Source organism: Thunnus thynnus, chromosome 17, assembly GCF_963924715.1.
Source record: "Thunnus thynnus chromosome 17, fThuThy2.1, whole genome shotgun sequence".
Lineage (NCBI taxonomy): Eukaryota > Metazoa > Chordata > Actinopteri > Scombriformes > Scombridae > Thunnus > Thunnus thynnus.
The window spans coordinates 6,086,599-6,109,972 of record NC_089533.1 but is presented as its reverse complement, the minus strand read 5'-3'; the positions used below and the strand labels follow the sequence as shown (position 1 = coordinate 6,109,972).

Below are 23,374 nucleotides of genomic sequence, written 5' to 3'. Positions count from 1 at the left end.
ATTTATTTTTATTTTTCACAAACACATGAAATACACAACACACATATGTTTTGAATTACACCAAGTTTTAATGGCTTATACTCATTATTATACAAAATGAGAAACAAAAACAACAAACGTTATATAAAATGTTCATGAAATGTGACGTGGACGTTTTGAGAACATTCAGAGAAACAAGTGCACACAGATGCTCCCTGAGGCCGACTGAGGTGGTTAAACGTTATTCTGGCAGCTTTTTATGACTGCGGGCGAGAAATAAACAAGTTGGAAAACACAGAATTTAGGCAGAATGGTTGATCCGAACTATATGTCAAATATGACCCACTAGTGCATTTGTTTTACCTTGAAATTCTTAGTTTAGGGTTTAGATGATCAGATTAATATCTCTAGACAAATATGCTTTTCACATTTTCATAATCTTGGATATCAAGGATATCGTGTATATGTCAAAGCAAAAAACCTGCCCAAATAAAACATTCTTATTACAAAAGAGTTTGATTTATAGCCTAATTTACAGCCTGTGTACCATTTGTTTTACATTGACTTTCACATACAGTAGCTTATGCATAACCCAGCACCTGAAATGAATATGAAAGAAAAAAAACTGGTTCAGTATTTACAGAAACTTTCTTCTATTTCATTCAAAGTAACCCTTGATGTCATCTACTACTACTAAATCACCCTCCCCTCCTTTCTCTCACACACCAGTCCCCTTCATATAGGCTCTACACGTAGTTTTTGTTAGGGGCGGAGGCGCTGTTGCTGTAGTACTTGGCGGTTCCTCCTGAGCTGCCAGAATTTGGCCTGCTGAAGCAGCACAGCAGACCTCCAGCCAGAAGGAGCAGCACGCCAGCTCCCCAACCCACAAAGATACACGCTCCCAGTTCCCTCTTCAGGGAAGTGGCCACCAAGGGGTTGTTGAAGTCTCGCACGACGATGTGGGCGGACCAGCTGACGGGGATGATCACCAGGAGGCCGGCCAGCAGCATGCCCACCCCGGCCACCAGGCTGATCTTGGGCTTGGCGTCTTCGTTCTCTATGCAGGTGGTGAAGTCGGCGCCGCAGAACAGGATGAGGATGCTGAGGCAGCTGAACAGGCAGCTGATGATGGTCATGGCGCGGGCGGCCTGCAGGTCAGAGGGCAACACCAGCAGGGAGTCGTAGCTCTTGCACTGCTGCTGGCCGGTACTCTGCACCACACACTCCATCCACAGGCCTTCCTGGTTGCTCTACTCACACACAGACAGGAAGAAAGAAAGTTTCAGTCATTTCATACATCGAGTACTTCACCTAAACTCAGTTTTGTCTTTTCATTTCATGCAATACTTCTATAGCACTAGAATTTAGAGGGACACATTGTACATTTTACTGCACAACATTCATCTGACAGCTTTGCCGATTCATATTATTATAATTAACATGTCAAATCTGACATCTTCAAATGTCTTGTTTTGTCTGATCAACAGTGCAAAATCCAAAATATTCAGTTCACTGTCATGTATGGCAAAGAAAAGCATCAAATTTTCATATTTGAGAGGCTGAAACTAGAGAATTTATGGCATTTTTGCTTTAAAAAGTGACTAAAACGATTAATCGATTATCAAAATAGTTGCCAATTAATATTTTGTTGACTGACTAATTGATTTATCGACTTATCATTGCATCTCTGCTACTTACGCTTTAATAGATCAGTAATACTAATCTAATAATATAATTCATAATAGACTCACTTTTATTTGTGATACTTTAAATGCATTTCGCTGATAACGCTTCCATATTTTTATTTAAAGGACCAGTGTTTAGGATTTAGTGCCATCTAGTGGTGAAGTTGCAGATTACAACCAACCGAATATCCCTCATCCTCCCCCTCGAAGCATGTAGGAGAAACTTGTGAAAAACGCAAAAGGCCCCCTATAGAGCCAGTAATTGGTTTGTCCATTCTGGGCTACTGTAGAAACATGGCGATGCAACATGACGGCCTCTGTGGAAGAGGACCTGCTCCCTCTGTAGATATAAAGGACTTATTCTAAGCTAACAAAAACATAACGATTCTTATTTTCAGGTGATTGTACACTAATGAAAACATACCTCTGAATATTATATTCTGTTTCTTCCAAGTCCATTCCACTAAATTCTACACACTGCACCTTTAAGTAACATTTTCAACGCTTGTATTTTGAGTATTTTTATATCACAATATTGATACTTTCCTGGTGGATTTTATTGAATTAATGCTAAACTGTACATCCTGCAGTTGATGACCAGTGTAAAGTCTTAGAGGCCAAATCTGTCATTTTTATTATAACTTTTTAAAAATATATTTGAATATATAATATAAAAAATAAACTTGTTTAGTTGGTTAACTGATTGTAATTGAAACTCTACTGTAGTATTGTGTATTTTTACTGCTGTTTTTACAAACATGACTAATGTAAGTTAACAACATTAGAAATCATTGAAACTTAGATTTAATTGTTGTTTAGTGTCAGTTCATGAATTAAAAGAAGTGAAAACAGGTTTAAATCCTGTGTTTCCAATTTTGGTTTAATGTACTTTCAAGTATAAAGTTAAATACCGGTAAAAATTATGAAAATAATATGGAATACATTTATGTTTCAAGATGAAAGGAACAATTTTAATTTAATCAATCTGTACAATTTAGTAAATGATGTTTGTGTTGGTCTTTATTGAATGTATAATATAACAGATGTGGACTCAGGAATTGTAGTGCGAGGTAATAAATTTCAATACAAGTAGAAAAAAATGAAAAGCACATATGTAAATGTTTATATATTATTTAGTTTATTTAATTTAGTTGGTTTTGTTTCGCTTGTTTGTTTGCACTTTTGTTGTTTCCTGAGTGTGTAGCTCTACTTGCTTTATGTAATTGTGCTTTTGGTTTTTGTATTCAAGTAAATAAACATTTAAAAACACTTCCTGTGAAATGAAATGTGGGTTTTTCATCCTTTAAAACCTTAAAAACCTTCCTCCCATTAATTAGCATTCATAACGAGAGGCTGAAGTTTTTCATTACCTGTGCAGTCACAATGTTGGATCCCACAAAGGAGGACACTTTCCAGCGAGGGACAACGCAGCACACGATGACCCCGATCAGGCTGAGGACCCCGAGGGCCACGCAGACAATCTGAACTCCAACAGATCCCATTCTGGAGAGGACAAGATAGACAGAAAGGGAGACAAATCAGAGGCATGAGGAAGATAATTACAGGTGTTTCTGAGCTTCAGTAAATTCCTTCAATGGTATCACAACTTGTTTTCTTCTGCTTTTTAATCTTTTTAAATTCTAGTTTAAATAATCTTCTCCCTGTTTCCCTCCTCTGGTTAGAGGAGGCGTTGTTGAATATCTTCCAGTGATCCAGTATGTGCTGTAAGAGACATTTATCTGTTGTTACTGTGGTGTTTTTGTAGATCTGTGGGTTTTTTTTTTTTTTTCTGTTATCGCATAGCTGAACATGCACTCAGACAAACACCCGCTCTCTCTGACAGGCCTTCACAGGATAATGTGTCTCCGGGCTACGTTTTAAATCATGTCCTGACAGGCCCTGCTGTCCTGCACCTCTACACCCGGGACTGGCTGAACCACTCCCTCACACCTTCCTACTCGGAAAATCTGAGTTATGTATTTATTTGAGGTTTACTGTGTGATTCTGCAATCAACATTTGAGCAAAACAAGGTGGAAGGGAAGAGATCCAACACCACCAGAAAGGGTTTGAAACTGTAACTTGCATGAAAAGTGATGCAGTTTGAGCAAAAAAAACAATAAATTTCAGTGTGAACAGGTGAAACATGCTGCATGCTTATATTCTTTCCATGCATATGTTCATTTTTTGTGTTACAGACACGTCAATAATCTTCTTTTCATGTTTTTTTGTTCGTACAGATTATTCTTTACTATTTAAGAACATTTTATAGCATTTAAAGTCAACAAAAACATGTCTCATTGTGTTTCCCTATACGCACAGATCACAACTAAACCCAATTTCCTCCACCTTAAATCTACTGCAATGACAAAGAAGAGCCAATAAGCCAGTCAGACTTGGAACAGCGGTGCGTTGGTTTAGACTGAGACAAAAATATCTTACTTTTGAGCATATGTGACCCGTCCCAGATCACAAACTTTTAAAAGCAGATTAAACACTGAAAACTAATCTGATGTGGGTCGCCGGATTTAAACTCAGATCTTTTTTAATATCCTCATTTTTCCTGAAAGTTCGGTCATTTTATCCTCAACATAACTTGGTGTAAATGAGCATACGTGTTTGTTTGTTTTTAATTAAGCAATGCATGCAAAGTCTTATCAAAACCTTCCCTAAAGCAGGATAATAAGAATGGTTTCTGAAAAAAAAACCCTGCTGAGCCCTTTCATATCCTTTTTTTCTGTTCCACTCTCACATCTGTGTTTATTTGTACTTTTTTCATGATTTTCGTTGCCGCTCATAAAAAGGTACTCAACTAATCCTCAACCAATCCTTTCATCCTGTGTCATTTCAAGCTTTTGCCGAATCATATCTCTGTTCAGAGCTCAGATTGTCCATTTGAATGAAAAGTGGATAAAAAAAAAAAAAAGGATGCCTACCTCTTTATTCTGTGTCCTCTGAGCTGCAGTTGAAAATTGAAAAATTAGGTATTTTCTTGAGCTTCTTCTTTCCGTCCCTGTTTTAAAGATGCTGTTTGCTGAGTGTTATGCAGAGACTCTGTGATAAGATGGGGTATTTGTAAAGGAATGTGAGGTGTAGGGTGGGGCTGATCTTGAAAAGGGGAGTACGCAGGTGGGACGTCCCTTAAGACCAGACTGGACTTGCCCTATGTGTAGGTTTCCCTCTCTTTTTAGATCTTAGACCTGCTGTGGAGCTATGGAAACTCTCTGACAAAATCCGCCTCAATGGGTAAAACTTAATTTCTTTCTAGGAATAAGTTTTTTGTGATATCTTAGCATTACATCAATGTTGATAAAAACCCATATGTAGAAACTGTTTTTGAATGGTGGCGATGACAGGAGAATCATTTTTAGTTGTGCTGGTTGGCAGAAAAAAGAAGAAAATACTTGAGTCATCTGGGAAAACATCCCACTTTTCACATGCTCTTAGTCAAACCACCTGTATCTGTATACAGGTGTAAACACCCACCCGTTTCCACCTCTACACCTACCTCTGTCGAAACCGTGATGACGAATATAAGGAGTCTGATTCAGACTGAGACTGAGTGGGATTTGAGACTTTGCGTAATATTTTAAGCAGGGTTTCATGGATCATGGGAAGAAAATGAGGACATGAAGAGGCATGTTGTGAAGCCAAATAAGTGTAGCCTCTATTTACACACACACAAGAAACACGCAGACAGAGCGTCACGCTTGGTTTAGGATTGCATAGTGTATGTACAAATTTAGATCTTTAGTTTGGGAGATGGTTCAGTGGTGAGGAGGCACACAAAGTAAAGCAAGATGTTGTTTTTTTCCCTACATGACTAAACATTACTTTCGGGGCAATGAGATGAACACAAACACACTAATGTTGTAGGAATTTTACATGTGTATCTACTGTGTTTCAGCAGATAACTAAACTTTAAGTCAATAACAAAAAAATCTGTTCTTGACAACATATAGGAGCTATTTCTGCTAGTGTAGCTCACTATTTGGGTTTGATCAGTGTCATTGTAAAGTGAGCAATGAATTCTGATCTATTTTATATGTCAAAACAGCTGCAATGTCACAAATGCTTTTAAAACAAATGAAAAATTTTCAACACTGATATTTGTTATAATGTGCAATTGGCAGATGTGGAGAAAAGCAAGAATTAAAATGTTTAACACAAACCCAAATTGCACTATTCAAACCTTTATGTTATAGTCAAGATCCCAGGGTTTCCAATGATACAAGCTATGCAGTGCTGAATTACAGAAAAAATGTGTAGTTTTTTCCTCTTTTTCTGACTATGTTGAAGGTATTTAAATGTGTAACCAGGGCCTGTAGGAAAGCATCCCTGCATAGAGAAACCACCACTCTGGGAATTTCACCCAGAGAATACACAAGCTAAATGGTGAACAAACTGTACTTGTATAACACCTTTCTAGTCTTCCGACCACTCAAAGTGCTTTTACACAACAAATCACATTCATACGCTGAATGGGTACAAGGGCTACCATGCAAGGTCCCAACCTGCCCACCTGCCCATCAGAGGAAACTACCCATTCACACACACATTCATACACTAATGGCACATTTGGGGTTAAGTATCTTGACCAAGGACACATCGGCATGTGGACTGGAGGAGCCGGGAATTGAACTGCCAATCTTCCGATTAGTTGACGACCTGCGCTACCTCCTGAGCCACAGCAGCCCAAGCTCTTTGATAAAGAAAGGGAGCAGAGACGTGAGTTTCACGTTCCAAAAATAGAATAAATTTATTTAGATTTTAAAAAGTCAAAAATGGTTTTAGTTAGTAAAAGCTGAAATAAAGACCAGTTAAAATGAGTTGTCTCTATTACAAAATATGTTATAATTTTAAAATGTTACTACATGAATGGATTACCAGTACAGGGGAGGGTGCCAGAGAAACCCAAAGGAGGTTGGGAGTGAGCAAAAATAAGCAGAAGTATATCAACAATAACCCAAAATAAGGAGGCCAGTAAGGCAAATCGTTCAAACAAGAATTTACCAAAATCAAATACAAACTACTAGAAGGGAAGATACCAAAAAGATAAGGAAATTAGGTAAAAAAACCCACAAAAGACAAAAACAGCAGTTATATTTGAGGAGACACCAACTAGGTGACTTTACTACATTACCTTCACCAAGTACAGCAAATTAGGTCATACAGGAAGCCAACACCATGCTCCTCGTTCCTATTATGAGAGGTGTACATTATTACCCACATATGACTAGGAACATCAGAAGAAGGCATACCTTAGAGCTGCAAGTTACAGTGATCAACAGCCAGCCCTGGTGTGGACATCTGGTACACACACACACACACACACACACACACACACACACACACACACACACACACACACACACACACACACACACACACACAGGTATTCTGGTCTCTTCATATAAAGCTATGCTACCTCCAGCTAGCTCCAGTCTGACTGCAAACAGTGCCTGCAAAAATGCCAAGGAAATACTTAAAACATGCACAAGGCAAACAGGTAAGGCGGATATCTTAATCTGATGTTCATCACCCTCAACAGCAATACCGAGGTCAAGAAAATGTGAGGCAAAACCTCCCTCCTAACCCCACATGGCTCCTTTTGAAGGGACTGTTAGTGTCACCTGTTCTCATTCAGTGATTATCAGATGGGGCAACATCTACAAGAGCTCACTCATTACAATCGTAATATTGGGACCACATTCATAATTAGTTAGGTGAGTAATTGTAATCAGCCGTTCTAACACAGTGTTTACAGTTAGAAATATAACTTTGGCCTTTAAAAATGTATTATAGATTTGAATCAAGCCCATTTTGAGTCGTAATAAAATCAGAATCTGACTTAATTCACCCAGGCACATTTGTACAAGGAACTTGTTTTAGTGCAGTAATAATATAGAAAATTAAGATTAAAGAGATAACAAAAAACATAGTAAAACAATTGCAAATACTTCTAAAATATTATATGATAATACACAAATATTTTGTTTACTTTATATATATTTATATAATAGTTTCTTTCCACACGCTGTAATCAGACAGTAAACAATCCCTGTGCAATAAACATGCATTACCAATACATCAACTAATCATATATGCAAATCTGATTCTGATTAAGTGTGGTGCAATCAGCATGTTAGATAAATGCACAACGCAAGTATCCATAGTGTTTAACAGTATTTGAGTACAATATGCATAACGAGCAAAGTATAGGGAATGGAGGAGATCAAGGAACAATGATCATATCAGACTTTAAACTGTCAGTCTGTGTGGTCTAAATCTAAAATCTATATACCACAGAATGGAATAGTTTTGAAATGGTACATACAACTTGAAATAAAATATTGTACAAAGGGAGTATGAACTACGCCACAGACCAAGAGATGGAGCTGCAGAGGTGGTGTGTACAGTCCTAAAACTGACCACTGTGAGATTAAAAAAGCTCTACATTACAGAGTTAATGTATTTGGATTTTATCTGACTGTACACAGTTCAGTCCACCTCCTGTGGGTGGGTCAGATGAAATACTAGCAGAGTATTTTTAGGTTTTAAACTGCAGTTTCAGTCATAAACACTGGGTGGCGCACTGTGAGCTCTCATTTGAATCCATTGATGCTATTGTAAACTGCTGGGGGCGGGGCTTATGTGTGAGACGGACCCAGAAGGCGCCCAATCAGATGCGAAGATTCGGCTTCTAAATTCCGCAACGGACCAATCACCGTTCGAGAAACGTGTGAGGAGCTCGGTTTGATTCGGCTTCCTACGTCAGACTCTTCGATAGAAACGGCCCTCTTTTAAAGTTCCTGGGGGAAGAGTGGAGGGACCCGGACAAACCAAAGGGAAAGGGGGCCAAGCTTGAGCGTAGAGGATACATATTTACACATTATTCATCCTGGGAGGACCGTTGTTAAACTGAAGACAAGGTTCGGGGACGTTTAATCTGTTTATAAGTTATATCACATAGCTAACTAGCCGCGGATCGGTGGTAGCTACTACGCTAACTAGCATTAGCTCACAGATTGTCGGTTAACGTTGTTTAGATTAAGCCGGTGCGAGTCACTCGATGGCAAAACGATGTGAATTATATACTGTGAGTAACTGATAGTCTCCGTTTCTTTTTCTTACTGCTCTTTTAAATCTAAAGGTGCAACACGGAAAAAACGAAGGTCTCGACTGCCTGAGAACGTCAGAAAATAAAGAAAATGGCGGAGCCGGACAAATTAAACATCGACTCTATAATTCAGCGTCTCCTGGAAGGTGAGGAGGACCAAACCCACTGTGCAGAAATGTACTTAAATTAGATTATAGGATGTGTTGATGATTGTAGTTTAATGTGTGTGTGTCTCATATATCAGGTAAGTCGACCAAAGTCAATGTTACAGCAGCCTAACGTTACTAATGATCGCTGTGCTCCAGAGTCGATGGTCGGATTTGGATGAAAGGTTGCATCTCTCTCCCAGATTGCCCAGCTAGTAACGTTATTTGATCGGGGAGATCATTTACAAGCTGTTTAATTAGAGATACACAGTTACTGCGAATCAAGGGGAAATGGGGGACGTTACAGAGTGAAGTAGCATGCAAAAAAAAAGGCAGGAACATCACACATTTTATGCAAATTACACCTTGTCATACATCACTGGATTATGGTTTATGGTTTGTGATTCATGCATCAGATTTTTTCCGTAGAGGAGGTGATACTGGCCCAAGATTTCCGTTTTGTGCTCCATATCCAGTCTGAACATTATGTGCACATTTGCTATATACAAGTGGTAGTTACTTGTTGATATTTGCATTGATTGATATTGTAAGAACAGTCTTGTAGACATTGTTTTTTCGGTCCCTATTTGTTGCCCCTTCCCCATTGGAGCTTCTCAGTTACATGGGGCGGACTGTCCTGTGTTGTGCTTACTGTTTTTGAAGGATCTGATTACATTGTGCAGACACAACCTTCCCCTAGAGTGTCTTGTTAATGAGGTGTGCAAACAAAGATGCTTTGATTGGCACATGCTCACTATTTAATACTGTGTGGGGCTGCTGGTTGGCCTTCTCTGCTGTTCCGCTCCAGTGTTTGAAACAAGATACAAGTGCAGCAGTGTTGTTTTTATCTCATCCGCTCCAAGTGAAAAACAACATTTCCATAACAAGGAGTCGATTAATTATTAATTGCCAACTATTTTGATGATCGGTTTGATTGTTTTGAGGCAAAAAATCCAAATTCCTATATTTATATTTCATATGTTCTCTATAATTCTTATATGTGGATATTTTCTGGTCTCTTTAGTCTGCTGCGATAGTAAAGTGAATATATTTGGCTTGTGAACTGTTGGTCGGGACTAAAAAGACATTTGAGGCCATCACTTTGTTCTTTGGGAAACATTTTTCACCATTTTCTGACAATTTCTGGCCCAAAGAACTAACTGATTAATTGAGAAAACAGTTGACAGATTAATCAATAATGAAAATAATCATTAGTTGCAGCCCAAGTTAGTTAGGATAGTCGTTTTTATGTTGTGACTGTGGCTTTGCATAAAAAAACAAGAAACCTGACATTAGGCAGCTCCAGTATGTGAGGACCGGTAATCTGTACTGACCCTACAAGTGTGACACAAACCATTCCTAAGTAGTAGATTTGAAATGTCTGAAAGCTCACTGTACACAGTGTGTGGAGACAGATTTGTTATGGTTGCAGCTGTGTGTGTGTGTGTATGCGGGAAAAACAGTGCCGTTTTATCTGCACATCCACATGATGATTGTGTAACAGGAGCCCTGAGGACATCAAACAGGCGCATAAATCTCTTCAGAATCGACTGTACAGTTCATCTAAAGAGCACAAGAAAATAAGGTTGTGACCTCTGCAGTTGTCCTTGCAGGCCAGGTGCACCGTGCGCGGTAATTATGCTTGCTTCACACGTACACCTATGTGTTTTTTTTCCCCCCGTGGAGCTGCCGGTATAGAAGCAGTTGTTGTCTGCCTATGTTTCACAGGAGGAACATCATGTACAGTAGTCGGTTGCCCGTATGGCTCCTGTAAGTCGTAACTGATAACATGTGCTTTTAGTCACATTATCAGAAGATATGTTGCTCATTAAACGTGGAATGTTGGGCACAGAGAGAATTTCCTCTGTGAGTGCTGTTAATGAATTTGACCTTAGCCCTCTGTTTGTTTACCTTCTTAAATATAGGTCCCGCTCGATCGGCCTAAGTTGAGCCGTTGGATGTGATTGGGATTATTCACAAATATGCAAAAGTGCAGTCATAGCGCCCGGAGTTTGACTTTGACTGTGGACCCTGACGGCTGCGGGAGTGTTTTGTACATGGATTGTTATACTTGGGCCGTGATAAGGTTGTCTGCCAAACGCAGGAGAAGACAAACAAGCCTGATAGTGGCAGTATTTATATCCTCTTATGTAACTCACTTGACCTTTTTTTTGGTGTGTATTCGTGGTTTTGTTGCTGGGAATAACCACTCACTGCTTAACAGTGCTATTGTGATGATCCACTACAGTAGACTCAAGTGTAACTGCCCCCCTCCGCAGCGCCGCATCAAAAGATTGATAAATTATTCCACACCGGCTCGGTCTCCCAGTGTGGAAAACAAGGTAACCCTCCTGCTTGCTGCCTGTGTTTTTTTGAGACCAAACCAATTAAATGTGTTTGGATCAAGAGCAGATTCAATTGGATTACCTACATAGATCTAGAGCTAAGTGAACTCTGGGAGTGTGTGTTGCTAATAGCTGTCTGAAGAGCGTGACATCACATGAGCCCAGCCAGAACACCCTGCACTGAGTCAGGAGTGCTGGACCAAACCAACTGTTGATTCCAGCGCTCCCGACACCCCGGCGGCTTTTCTGTTACGCTGGTCCGGCTCTTTGTTTTCTGCCCCCTGATCAGCACACAGCCTTTTTTTGTCTGTACCCCTCATGATAAGCTCACTGTTTCCCACTGGCTATGTGGCTAACTTTGGAGTAAGCTCTGTCAGGGCTTAGCCTCCCGTAATCCTGGTTTAAAGTGACGAGCAGCACTGCAGTATTTATACCTACTTTCCCCTGTTTAGGACCTTGCTTTTAGTTGTCACTCGAGGACAGTGCCATTATATATATATTTTTTTTTTTTACGTCAATTTGTTGACTTCTGCTCTCTCCAAATGCTTTTTTTGTAGTTGCTATTAAAACTGGATTAGTTTGACTGAGAGATGTTCGGTAATGAAGTTTCAGGTGTGTAACAACAGTTCACATGGGGTGTAGGATATCTCTGATTTCCTCAAGTTACAGCTTGTTGCTTGGACACCTCCGTTTCCATGTCTGTGCAATGATCCGTTATCTTGGCACAGTTAATAGGAAGTTGCCACGTAAGGGCTGCAACTAATGATTATTTTTTATTATCAATCAATTAAGCAATTAGTTGTTTGGTCCATAAAATGTCAAGATAGTGAAAACTGTCAATCACTGTTTCCTAAAGCACAAGGCCACGTCCTCAAATGTCTTGTTTGGTCCCGACCAACAGTCCACAACCCAAAGATATTAAAGGACTAAAAAAAAACAGGAAATATTCACATCTGAGAGGCTGGAATCAGAGAACTTTCACCTTTTTTCCCCTTAAAATTGACTCAAAACAATTAATAGATTATCAAAATAGTTTGGGATTAATTTAATAGTTGGCAACTAATCTATTAATCAACTAATCTTTGCAGCTCTATAAGCGTTAACCTGCGTCAAGTTGTGAGATTTTATCCACCTTCGTCTCAATGATTTGATGTGATACTTATTTATTAGGATCAGCGCTAATATCCCAAGAGTCCACGAGTCTATTGTGATAAATGTAGTCTTCTTCGTTTTTGGCTTCTATTGTAATATCGATGTTTTGTATTTAAATACCTGCTCTGGCTCATCACGTCAAGCTCTCTGTATCTGTATGGAAACTACTCGACCATCAATGAGTGGAAACCTGTCTGATCTGTCACAGATGTGTCTTCTGAGCTCGCTGTGATTGACGGCAGTCCGGTGCACAGTTACATAGAGGATGAATCCTCCTTTGTTTTGAATGCTGCTCCAGTAGTATTAGTTTAGGGTTTTTTTTCATATGTTAGTTAATGAGGTCAGGAAGGATTTCACGTGAAGAAAGTAGGGTACACTAGAAACCAGTTTTAGTTACTGAATTAAAAGCTGCAAGTTTGCTCTCGATTACAAATGTTCAGCTGGTATATTTTGTTGATCGGATGGAGCGTATTTATCATTTTGTTTGGCGTTTAAAGGCGCAGAAAACCTGACAATCAATCCCATAAACATGTTCTGCTCACATCCAGCTATGAAATAAACGCCAGCGAGACAGTTGGAGGCAGTTCTGTCTCCGCTTTTACGTACGCACATGAACTGTAGCCGTAGCCTGTGCCGGGTGGGAACGAGGCTCCTCATTAACAGGCTCGTACAGCTTGTGTCGGGAGCCGCTCTGGCATCAAGCAGCACATGTAGGAATGGGGGCGTGATTGATTCTGTCAGTGATGCAAACAAACCAGATTCCAAACTCCCCATCAGGAGCGGTCTTGCATAAGGCTGCAGCACGCACACAATCACTGAGATGTAGTCTCATGGCATAGCGTCCACGCCCATGGTTGGCATGTCAATGGGGCAAATATTTAGATCTGAAATGTGAGTCTTTTCTAGCATTAGAGCCGTGACGACACACATTTTGACCTGATGAGGGGTTTTGAAACAGTTATGTCACACACATAGGTGGGGTCATTTGTTCATATCTTTATCATTATGTGTGACTCCGTGTGTGTGTGTGTGTGTGTGAGCTCATGACAAGGAAAAACTTGACAAACTTCAATGAGATAACATCAGTGAAGTAACCGGAGCAGTAAGTCACCTTCATTTCTACATGATGAATACAGTTTGTGTTATCACTTATATCTCGGTCTTAGCATTAATTTGAAACAGTGTCATCACAGCTCGCCATTCTTCGCTTCTTAACAGCGCATATTAAGAGTCCTAATTATGCGTCTGCAGCTACATCAGCTGGAAACGGGGGGGGGGAGTGGGTTTTTTACGCCGTTCTCCTGGCTTGCGTTTGAACTGCCGCCGGAGCAGAAAGATTTGCTTTTTGAGGCTGACAACATCAGACTAGTTTCCACTGATCAGGTTTTGTCAGATGTTGCATCTCTATGCAAACTGCAGAGGCTCAACTTGTTGTGTTTTTTTTTTTTTTTTTTTTTTGCCAAAGATTAAAAGTGTATCTTGTGTTCGTAGCTCAACAAGACGATATTCAAATGATGTGGCTACCTGCTGAAGTGGCCTGCTGAACAGAATTTGACAGCATTTGGCTGGTGGGAGGTGTTAACTCCTCGGTCTGGTGGTCTGGCTCGAAATCAGAGGATCACGTTTCATTGCTGTGCTTCATTCAGTTTTTTTTTTAACAGTTCTGAGAACAAGCGTGTCTTTGTTGAGTTGTTTTATCTCCCATTAAACGTCTTTATCTCCCGTGTTGATGTTTTTTTTTTCTCTCTCTCTCTCTTTCTTTCCAGTTAAGGGCTCTCGGCCAGGGAAGAACGTCCAGCTGACAGAAGGCGAGATCCGCGGCCTTTGCCTCAAGTCTCGTGAAATCTTCCTGAGCCAGCCGATCCTGCTCGAGTTAGAGGCTCCCCTCAAAATCTGCGGTGAGTTTGAACAGATAAAAAAAAAAAGGGGGTCAGTAAGTTTCACTGATGCACATCTGAAACATCATCAAAACTGTTAGACTGTAGACTGACTCTGATGCTCGATAAGAAGGTCATTACTTGTGGTTTTGCGCATGATTTACTAAACAGTCTGCTCATCTGTAATTGCCAGTTGTAACAGTCCCTAAGTGTTGCCTCTGCACGCAAAGGCAGGCTACACCCAGCCAGCAGTGAAAGCATGATGTTTAAACTGCACGTCTCTGCCGCCCCCTGCAGGAGATGTCCATGGTCAGTACTATGATCTGCTCCGGCTCTTTGAATATGGAGGCTTCCCCCCGGAAAGCAACTACCTGTTCCTGGGTGACTACGTCGACAGAGGGAAGCAGTCGCTGGAGACTATCTGCCTGCTTCTAGCCTACAAGATCAAATATCCAGAGAACTTTTTCCTGCTGCGCGGCAACCATGAATGCGCTTCTATAAATCGAATCTACGGCTTTTATGATGAGTGTAAGTGCAGAGAAAAGCTGTAAACAAACAAAAAAAACTCCATTTCTATTGTAGACTGTTTCTCTAAACACTCATCTCTTTTTTTTTTTTTCTTGTTGGTAGGTAAGCGACGGTATAACATTAAGCTGTGGAAGACCTTCACAGACTGCTTCAATTGTTTACCTGTGGCTGCCATCGTAGATGAGAAAATCTTCTGCTGTCACGGAGGTAGGCTTTGTTAATATAAGCCGTTAATTATACCCGCATTAAATGATGAGAAACCAAGCTAAGATGCTCTCTCTCTCTCTCTCTCTCTCTCTCCAGGCCTCTCTCCTGATCTTCAGTCTATGGAGCAGATCCGTAGAGTAATGCGACCCACAGACGTGCCTGACCAGGGTTTGTTGTGCGACCTGCTGTGGGCTGATCCAGATAAAGACGTCCTGGGCTGGGGGGAAAACGACCGCGGTGTCTCCTTCACATTCGGGGCGGACGTGGTGGCCAAATTTTTGCACAAACACGACATGGACCTAATATGCAGGGCACATCAGGTAATGTGTACAGATGAAAAGCCAGGAGGCCTCGTGCTCCTGCTAACCGGAGCTTCGGGTCATGCATTTGTCCTTTTTGAATATTTCATGAAAGCAATAGTTGTTGCAGCAGTTTAACAATTTCAAACTCTTATGAAACATTTTAGATTCATTTCACTATAAATAAAAATGCCAGGTGATTACTGACATTTAGTGGTTCTGAATATTAGAGCTGCAGCAATTAGTTGATTAGTTGATTGACAAAAAAATAATTGGCTAGTATTTATTGTTTCAGTCATTTTTCAGGCAAATTTGCTAAATATTTTCTGGTTCCAGCTTCTCATATGTGACAATTTTCTGTTGTTCTTGTCATATATGACAGGGATTTGAATATCTTAAGGTTTTTTACTGTTAGTTAGACAAAACAAGCAAATTAAAGACGTCCCTAAGGCCTCTAGGGAATCGTGAATGACATTTGTTTAACATTTCATAGACTAAATGATTACTTGAGATAATACTCAAGTCCTGCTGAAAATAAATCACTCTTGTTTAGTTAAAGAACCTGAAAATCTGAACCAAGATTCAAGGTTTAGTTTGTCATTTTCTTTTATACTTGCATACACAAATAACCAATAGTCCCAGCCTACAGCAGTGCAACAACAACAGAAAGGATAAAGATATATATTTAAAAAAATGATAAAAACATGTAAATCTCCAAAGAGAGAAAAGATCAAACAGTCAGCAGCACAGTGCATTCAAGTGTAGCTTCTTTCAACCAGTGAAACCAAGCGAGTCATCAGCTGTCTGTTCTTCTGTCTTCTCGTCTGTATTATTGACGCTCTTCATCTCTGCGTTCAGGTGGTAGAAGACGGTTATGAGTTTTTCGCAAAGAGGCAACTTGTCACTCTGTTCTCGGCTCCAAACTACTGCGGAGAGTTCGACAACGCCGGTGCCATGATGAGCGTGGATGAGACACTCATGTGCTCCTTCCAGGTGTGTAAAATACAGATTTGTTTACAGTATGGATCACTAAAAGAATTATAGTGTATAAATACTGAGTTTAATGTGTCTTCATCGTCTTTCTCACAGATTCTGAAGCCAGCAGATAAGAAATTGTATCCTTACGGCGGAGGGGGAGGAATGGGATCTGGAAGACCGGTCACTCCGCCACGAAATTCAGCCAAGTCCGCCAAGGCCAAGAAATAACACCCACTCGGGTCCCCCCCCCCCTCACCCACCCCTCCCACAACCTGCCACCCCCCCCTCCCTCCCTCCCCGTCGGCCCACAACGCTCTTTCTTTTTTTTTTTTTTTTCCTCTACCTCCCAAACTTGTTTCTCCCTCGTCACCAAAACGGCAACAAAGCAAACAAGTGTCCAGGGTTCAAATCATGTTTTATTTTTTTCTCTCTCTCTCTCTCTAAAACTATTTTTAACCGTTTTGTTTGTTTGTTTGTTTGTTCGGCTGTTTGCCTGCAACATTTTTTTCGTGCGAGTGTGTGTATAAAGTGAGAATGACACAGAGGGCAGTCGCTGTATTCTGTATTTGTGTTTTTGTTTTGTTTTTCTTTTCTTCCTCTTGTACCCTCTGTTCTGTTTTTTCCTGTCATTTGTAGAGATGGGTTCTGCCCATCCGTGATGTAAACTCAAACCTGGTTGCAGGGGGGGGGGGGGGGGGGGGGAAGGGGAAGAGGAAGAGAAGGAAGAGAAGGAGGAGGAGGAGGAGGGGAAGAGCAAGAGAGAGAGAGAAAAGGAGCCTTAGCTGTTTATGTTGAGGCCCTGCACTGTTTAAATGCTAAACACAAGCTTTTGTACATCCTGTTTCAGAGGTCTGTGTATGTCTGTGTGGTGTGGTGGTGGTGGTGGTGGGGGGGGGGGAGGTGGGCAGTGGGGGGGTTTGGGAACAAGTTGCACGCTCAAATGGTAACGGCACATACCACACACTGGGTGCACTGGTGGATATATTGTATGTGCAGGTGAATCGTTAAGTGAAATTCACAATGAGATAACATTTTATTTTTCTTTTAATTTTTTTTTTTTTCCTTTTGAAAACCAATGACTTGAGAACGCAGTCGTGGATGTGAAATAGTTTTTTTTTTTTTTTTTTTTCTGTAGATACATGAAACAGACATGCTTTGATTTTATTTTATTTTATTTCTTCCTTTTTCTTTCTTGTTTTATTTTTTTTTGTTTGTTTTTAGTTCACTGAAAGTTGAAGATGAATAAAAAATAACCATTTATTTGACTTTTGCCACCATTGCTGATCACTTTGTGTTCGCCATCGCATTGTCATGTTTTTTATCGTTAGCTGCTGCTCTCGTCCGTTAGCGCTCTGACCTTGAACTAACAACGCAGCGGCTTCGAACAGATGATGAATGAGACTCACAGAAACTTGTAATAACGGCCCGCTGTTAGTTTAAACAAGAGAGTGAACTAGTCAGAGATAATTCATAAGTGACCAAAGCTGGTTTAAGGACCAGAAGTTTCCTGTTTTTAATCACAAAAACAGATCTTTCAGACTCTCTTTAATACCAAATGTTATATTGGATAAGTTTAGCAGGACGTGAGCAGCTTCTCTTGCTTGTTACCTCACTAATGTTGCAGATCTGAAAGCTAAACACAATCCCCACATAATAAAATATAATATATAATATATAATATAACATCACCGTCTGCAGGTGCCACAATTTATCTGGCATTTAATCTGCACCACACATGCAGGACACCTACTGTGGAGAAAAGTAGCCTGAAGGTTTGTTATATATTTTCTTCTGATCAAAAGACAAAAAAAAAAAAAAACTGAAAGTGAGGTGCGACAATGAATCACTGCTCTGACCTTTTCCCGCTCAGAAGCTCTCTACTCAAGACCACTTCACTGCAGTCTGTGATATAAACAAAGAGTGGGCGTATTTAAATGTAAACCCACACCTAATGAGGGTTGCGTGCAAGCTATGACTGGGAACAAGGCAGCCGTACTTTAAAAAAAACAAAACAAAACAATGATTTATCCATTTTATGACACAATAGTAGAAAGTCCTTTTAAACCTGATGGAGAATTTGAGCACAAAATCATTTGAAAAACAAACATTATGAATATATGTGTATGTGTGTGTGTGTGTGTGTTTGGCAGATTCCCAGTGGATTTAGCTTAAAAAGAAGTTGTGGTTCCCAGTGAACAGCTCCAGCTGTATAGCAATTAAATAAGTAATTTTATACGCTTCTTAGGTTGTGTTATTCCAAAAAAAAAAAAAACAAATATTAGTGAGAATATGGAAGTACTTGCATTGCTTGTGACTGCAATCATCTGCTCTAAAGTATGTTGTATTTTTCTTTCAGCAGGTTGAAAAACAACAAAAAAAAACAAACATTTAAGAGCCATAGAATTAAATAACTTTCAATATTGGAAGATTATCAATATGTATCCTGTGACAACTGTGAACCCTTAAACAGTTGAATTCAGATGTGTGCTTTTTAAAAAAAAAAAAGTTCTCTTTTTACCACTTAATATCACAATCTACTGTGCATTAAAAGTCCAGCTGGCGTACAGGGTTCCCCCCCCCCCCTCTCCCAGTATAAGCAGCCAGTTCAGCACAGGCTGCTGTAACTGGTTAAAATCTTTCTCTCTCTCTACAGTATTTCAGGGTGTCTCACTGCCCATTTCTAATAACCAAATAACACTTTTATTTTATGTTAGTTTTTCCAATAATACACAACTGGTGTGTCTGGTTTTGTTTGTCTGCTGTCTGCTGTCTGTGCTCCCCTTCTGTCCAAGTATGAACACATGGCACCGCAGCGCACCAGATTGCAGAGCCAGTAAACATACTGGTCAGGTTGACTGCAGTGCATGAGCAGGTATTTAAAAAAAAAAAAAAAAAAAAAAAAAAAGCAGAAAGTGGGGAAGCTTCAAGAAGTCAGACGCTTCACATTGTCCCGAATTCTTTCCATTTTTGCAGCAAGAGTTTTTCCAACTCAGTACCTCAGAAGATAAATGTTCCTTTTTTTAAAAAATAAAAATCAATGTAGGTAAGATTTAATCAATATCCTGCTTGGCTTTCTAACAATAGTGCAACTCATAACTGCGTTTAGATAGTGTGTGTGTGTGTGTGTGTGTGTGTGTGTGTGTGTGTAGGGGTGGACGGGGGAAGAAAAAAAACAACAACAATAATAATAATAATCATTGGACTTGTGTACTCATGTTCAATTCACATCCAGTAAGATCAACTCAGGAAGTGAAATTTAAATTAAAACGGTATGAAATGTAATCATACTTATATTTGTATACTCGGAAACATACCATGAAATAATAAAACACCATTATTACTATTATTAGTGAATATTAACAAGTCAGGTGGCTTTTGAAGTTTCATTTTCAGCTTTAAAAGGTGGTTAAATTGAGATAAGTGTATGAGTCCATATGAGAGGGGGGGAGGGGAGGAGGGGAGGGGGGGGGCGGGGGAGGGAGGGGGAGGGGGGGGGGGCAATGTGTTGCTTTGAAGGTTATTTCTCCTGCTTTGTAAATGATAACAGGCCGACCTTTTTTTTTTTTTTGTGGATAAAGTTGATAAGAAGTATGTCGACAGATGAAAATGTACCTTTTAGAGAAAATATATGTGATTAAAGTGGATAATAATAATAATAATAAAAAGAAAAAGTTAATATATATATAAGGCTTTGAGAGCTGTAATGTTTCGGAGACCAGAGTTTGTGTCTTCAGCAAATGCAAAACAATTAAATGGTTTCATGTAAAGAATTAATATAACGCGCCCATTATGGAAGTTGTAGATCTCCCATCATCTGAATAAAATGGTCTCAACTGGGCCCCATTAAAAAGTCCACTTCCATCTCCATATAGCTGTACAAACCTCTTGCTTCTAACATTTTTTTTTTTAAACTCTATATTTACCGTTGTTATTACCTCTTAAGAATCTGCTCTTAAATCACTTTTTTTTTTTGGTTGGTATTTTGTTTCTACTGGCTGATTTAACGCTGGGTATATATGCGAGTTTATGAGTGTAGGATTTTTTTAATCGATCAGGGATGTTTTTTGCACCATGCACTGTCGCTGGGTAGATATGAAATTATTCCAATAAATGAAAAAAAACAAAAAAAACAAAAAAAAAAAACAAAGAAAGAACTGAAATCAACAGTATTTTTATTTGTATTTCATTTCTTTTCAAAATCAATCACAAGTTGTCTCTGTTGAAAGGTAGAAATAAAACATAGAATTTGTATATTTTGTGTCTGGTTTTCTTTTCTAACATTTCGCTTGTTGGAAATGACCCTGGGAGTGTAGAGGTTTTTTTATATGTTCTAGCCCTCGAGGCGGATTATTATTATTTTTTTCCCTCCTCTTCTTCTTTTTGTGGAGGCAGGTGTTAGCGTCTGTCAAACATTTCAGCATGAGTCAGTAGCATGGGTGGCCTCTCTCTTTATGCTTGTGTTTTCTTTATTTTATTATTAGATTTCAGCCTCTCAGACAGCACAGAGACGCTCAAACGGACCAAAAAAAAAAGAGTTTGTGGATTGAATGTATGTGACCCTGTGTGAACTGGGTTATGACAAAAATGATAATACTGAAAAGGCAACATGAGTCCAAGCTACCAGCCTCTTCCTTCCTCTTTGTGGCTGGGCAGCACGCCTCGCTTCCGTCTCGGTTCCTGTTTGCAGTCGCTTTCTCTTCCCCTTGTTTATTTTTTGGTTTTGTGTGCGTGTGAGTAGTCATGCTGTAAGTACAATAAGAAAGCTAGAGAGGCAACGAGCCAAAACGACTGCTGTAAAGGACGGTTTTTCCTCGCTGACATCGTTCCTCCTGTTCATACTGGCTGTTAAAATATCACCTTCAAATGTGGTTTCAATGTAAGTGATGGAGGCTAAAATCCACAGTGTGTCCACACAGTTATTTAAAAGTTGATGTGAAGCTTATATGAGGCTTCAGCAGTCTGAGTTATTCATATCAAGTGGATATCTGACACATTTACAGTCTTTTTAACATCAAATTCCCTCTTTGTGTTTCCCTGTTGAGCTGCAGTGGAAGTATAGTAACAAAAAGAGGCACCAAAAAGACTGTAACGTTGAAAGATATCTACTTGATTTGACTCATTTAAATACATTTTTGCACAGAAGGAGGACATTAGAAGGGTCAGTATGAACAGGAGGAATGATTACAGCAAGGAAAACGTGTGTCAGTGTTCATTCGGGCTCCTGACTGTTGTTGAAACTCAGTCTAATGAAAATACAATTAACTAACAACTAATTTACATTTTCATTTAATGCAGGTATTCAACACAAAAACTCTGAATCAGTTTTGTGTTAATACGACAAAATTATGACAAATATGTATATAGTTGGAGTGAAATTGGATGATTGTTTTTAAGTATGTAATAAAGCGTATATAAGTATAAGAGATCTGTATGTATATTTGCCTTCTATACGGTTTATGATCTCTGCTAGAATAAGTTAGTTTACTGACAGGAAGCTGCAGTCGTAAATGTGAACTTGCTGTATCTGCAACATTCACATCAGGTCGCTGAGTGTTGTCTTGTAGATTTATGACGTCCTCTGCAGTAAAATCACATCTGTCAGCTCATAAAACACCCTGCTGTTATATTATTACTATTATTTATTTTTTATCCCTCTAATCGACTTTATTTGTCTTTGTTTTGCTTTGTCTTTTTAATCTATTTATTTAGGTTTTTTAGTCTAGTTTTATTTAACTCATTTAACTTATTTATTGTTTTTATGGTGTTCTGTCTTATTATTGGCTTGTCGGTCATCTGTGAAGAACTTTGAACTGCACTAACCTGTGTGAAAGGTGTTCTACAAATAAAGTCTGATTGATTGATTGATGGATTGTTGAGTTATGACTCACAGTTGTGAGTCTTCACCAAACAGCAACATCAGATCCTGCGGACGCCGTGTTCGTCACACTGACCACCAACCAGGAACAATAAAGCTGCACATGATGGATGACGGATGGTGAGAACATGTATGTATGAAGATGTAAAAAAAAAAAAAAAAAAAAGGAATTACAACAACTCTGACTTCTGACTGTGAGGAGAAACTGATCTATAACTGGACTATAATTATCTGTGATGAGAGAACTCATCCAGACATGAAATTCCTCAGTTGAACATCGGCGATGACGGAGTGACGATGTGTTCCTTCCACTTTTTTTGATCTGAGAGAGCTCGAATACCTTGATGGACTTTGAATTATGCCTTAAAACTACTCTGGATTGTTTTCCTGCTTGCTTACCCATAATTACAGCCTGTAAACTATAATAAATTGCCCCTCTGAAATTAAATTGTACCTCTCTGAAACACTAATCCAATGCATTGAACTACTCGCTAATTAAAATTGTATGTAAATTATAACTGTTCTTACTGTAAAATCCCTCTACACTCAAAAACATGTTTTTCTTCTTGTTCCTACGGTTGGATGTTTGAGCTTCTCTGTGCAGAGTTTGTTTTCACATTCATCTGCTGAAAGTGGAAAGTTTTCTCTGCAGGATTTGTGATGTCACAACTAGTTTGGAGGTCAATCCTGGACCAGTATGTGACAGTAACTTGCACATACACTGAGGATGGACCTTTACAGTAAAGTAGTAGACACCTTGTATCCACAAGTTAAACTTCTGACATGAAATATATTTACACACAGTCTGGAATTTTTAATGAGGGAGAAGAAGGAGATGCCATTTTAAGCATTTTAAAGAGGTAATTATACGTTTTTTTTTGTGGAAAAACCACGAGACACACATTATTGTTCCGGGCAGAGTATTTTTACATGTCTTACTACATGTCTACAGTTATTTTTATTATTAAGTTTGTGAAATTCTTCATTATCTTTATGTAACAGGACTTACTTCTCTCTATCTTAAAAACATATGCAGTTCCTTAAGTTGCTTTGATTTTTCCTTTCTTGCCAAGTCTTACACAGATCCCACAGTGCAGTGGTTTGGAGAGTTTTCTACACGTAGATAGACGAGTATTTCATATAGTTTATACAAAAAACCCCACAAATTTATCATAAGCAAATTTC

The 23,374-nt window shown here is 39.3% G+C and overlaps 2 protein-coding genes across 2 annotated transcripts; one reads left to right on the top strand and one right to left on the bottom strand.

Annotated features, from left to right (window-relative positions):
- Positions 1-48: 48 nt before the first annotated feature.
- Positions 49-4,858, bottom strand: cldni (claudin i). The gene is made up of 3 exons (XM_067571469.1): positions 4,599-4,858; positions 3,035-3,167; positions 49-1,229 (listed from the first exon to the last, which is right to left on the bottom strand). The coding sequence occupies exons 2-3, from the start codon at positions 3,164-3,166 to the stop codon at positions 726-728; spliced, it is 636 nt and encodes a 211-aa protein (XP_067427570.1). The 5' UTR covers position 3,167; positions 4,599-4,858; the 3' UTR covers positions 49-725.
- Positions 4,859-8,434: 3,576 nt separating this feature from the next.
- Positions 8,435-17,579, top strand: ppp1caa (protein phosphatase 1, catalytic subunit, alpha isozyme a). Its single transcript, XM_067616141.1, has 8 exons — positions 8,435-8,594; positions 8,816-8,928; positions 14,192-14,323; positions 14,600-14,830; positions 14,933-15,037; positions 15,134-15,357; positions 16,195-16,329; positions 16,426-17,579. The coding sequence occupies exons 2-8, from the start codon at positions 8,874-8,876 to the stop codon at positions 16,540-16,542; spliced, it is 999 nt and encodes a 332-aa protein (XP_067472242.1). The 5' UTR covers positions 8,435-8,594; positions 8,816-8,873; the 3' UTR covers positions 16,543-17,579.
- The last annotated feature ends 5,795 nt before the right edge of the window (positions 17,580-23,374 follow it).

Coding starts and splice junctions, on each gene's coding strand:
- cldni (XM_067571469.1), bottom strand. CDS start 3,166: ATGGGATCTGTTGGAGTTCAGATTGTCTGCGTGGCCCTCGGGGTCCTC. Junction 1,230..3,034: donor CCAACATTGTGACTGCACAG/GTAATGAAAAAC, acceptor GTGTGTGAGTAG/AGCAACCAGGAAGGCCTGTG.
- ppp1caa (XM_067616141.1), top strand. CDS start 8,874: ATGGCGGAGCCGGACAAATTAAACATCGACTCTATAATTCAGCGTCTC. Junction 14,324..14,599: donor GGCTCCCCTCAAAATCTGCG/GTGAGTTTGAAC, acceptor CGCCCCCTGCAG/GAGATGTCCATGGTCAGTAC. Junction 16,330..16,425: donor CACTCATGTGCTCCTTCCAG/GTGTGTAAAATA, acceptor TCTTTCTCACAG/ATTCTGAAGCCAGCAGATAA.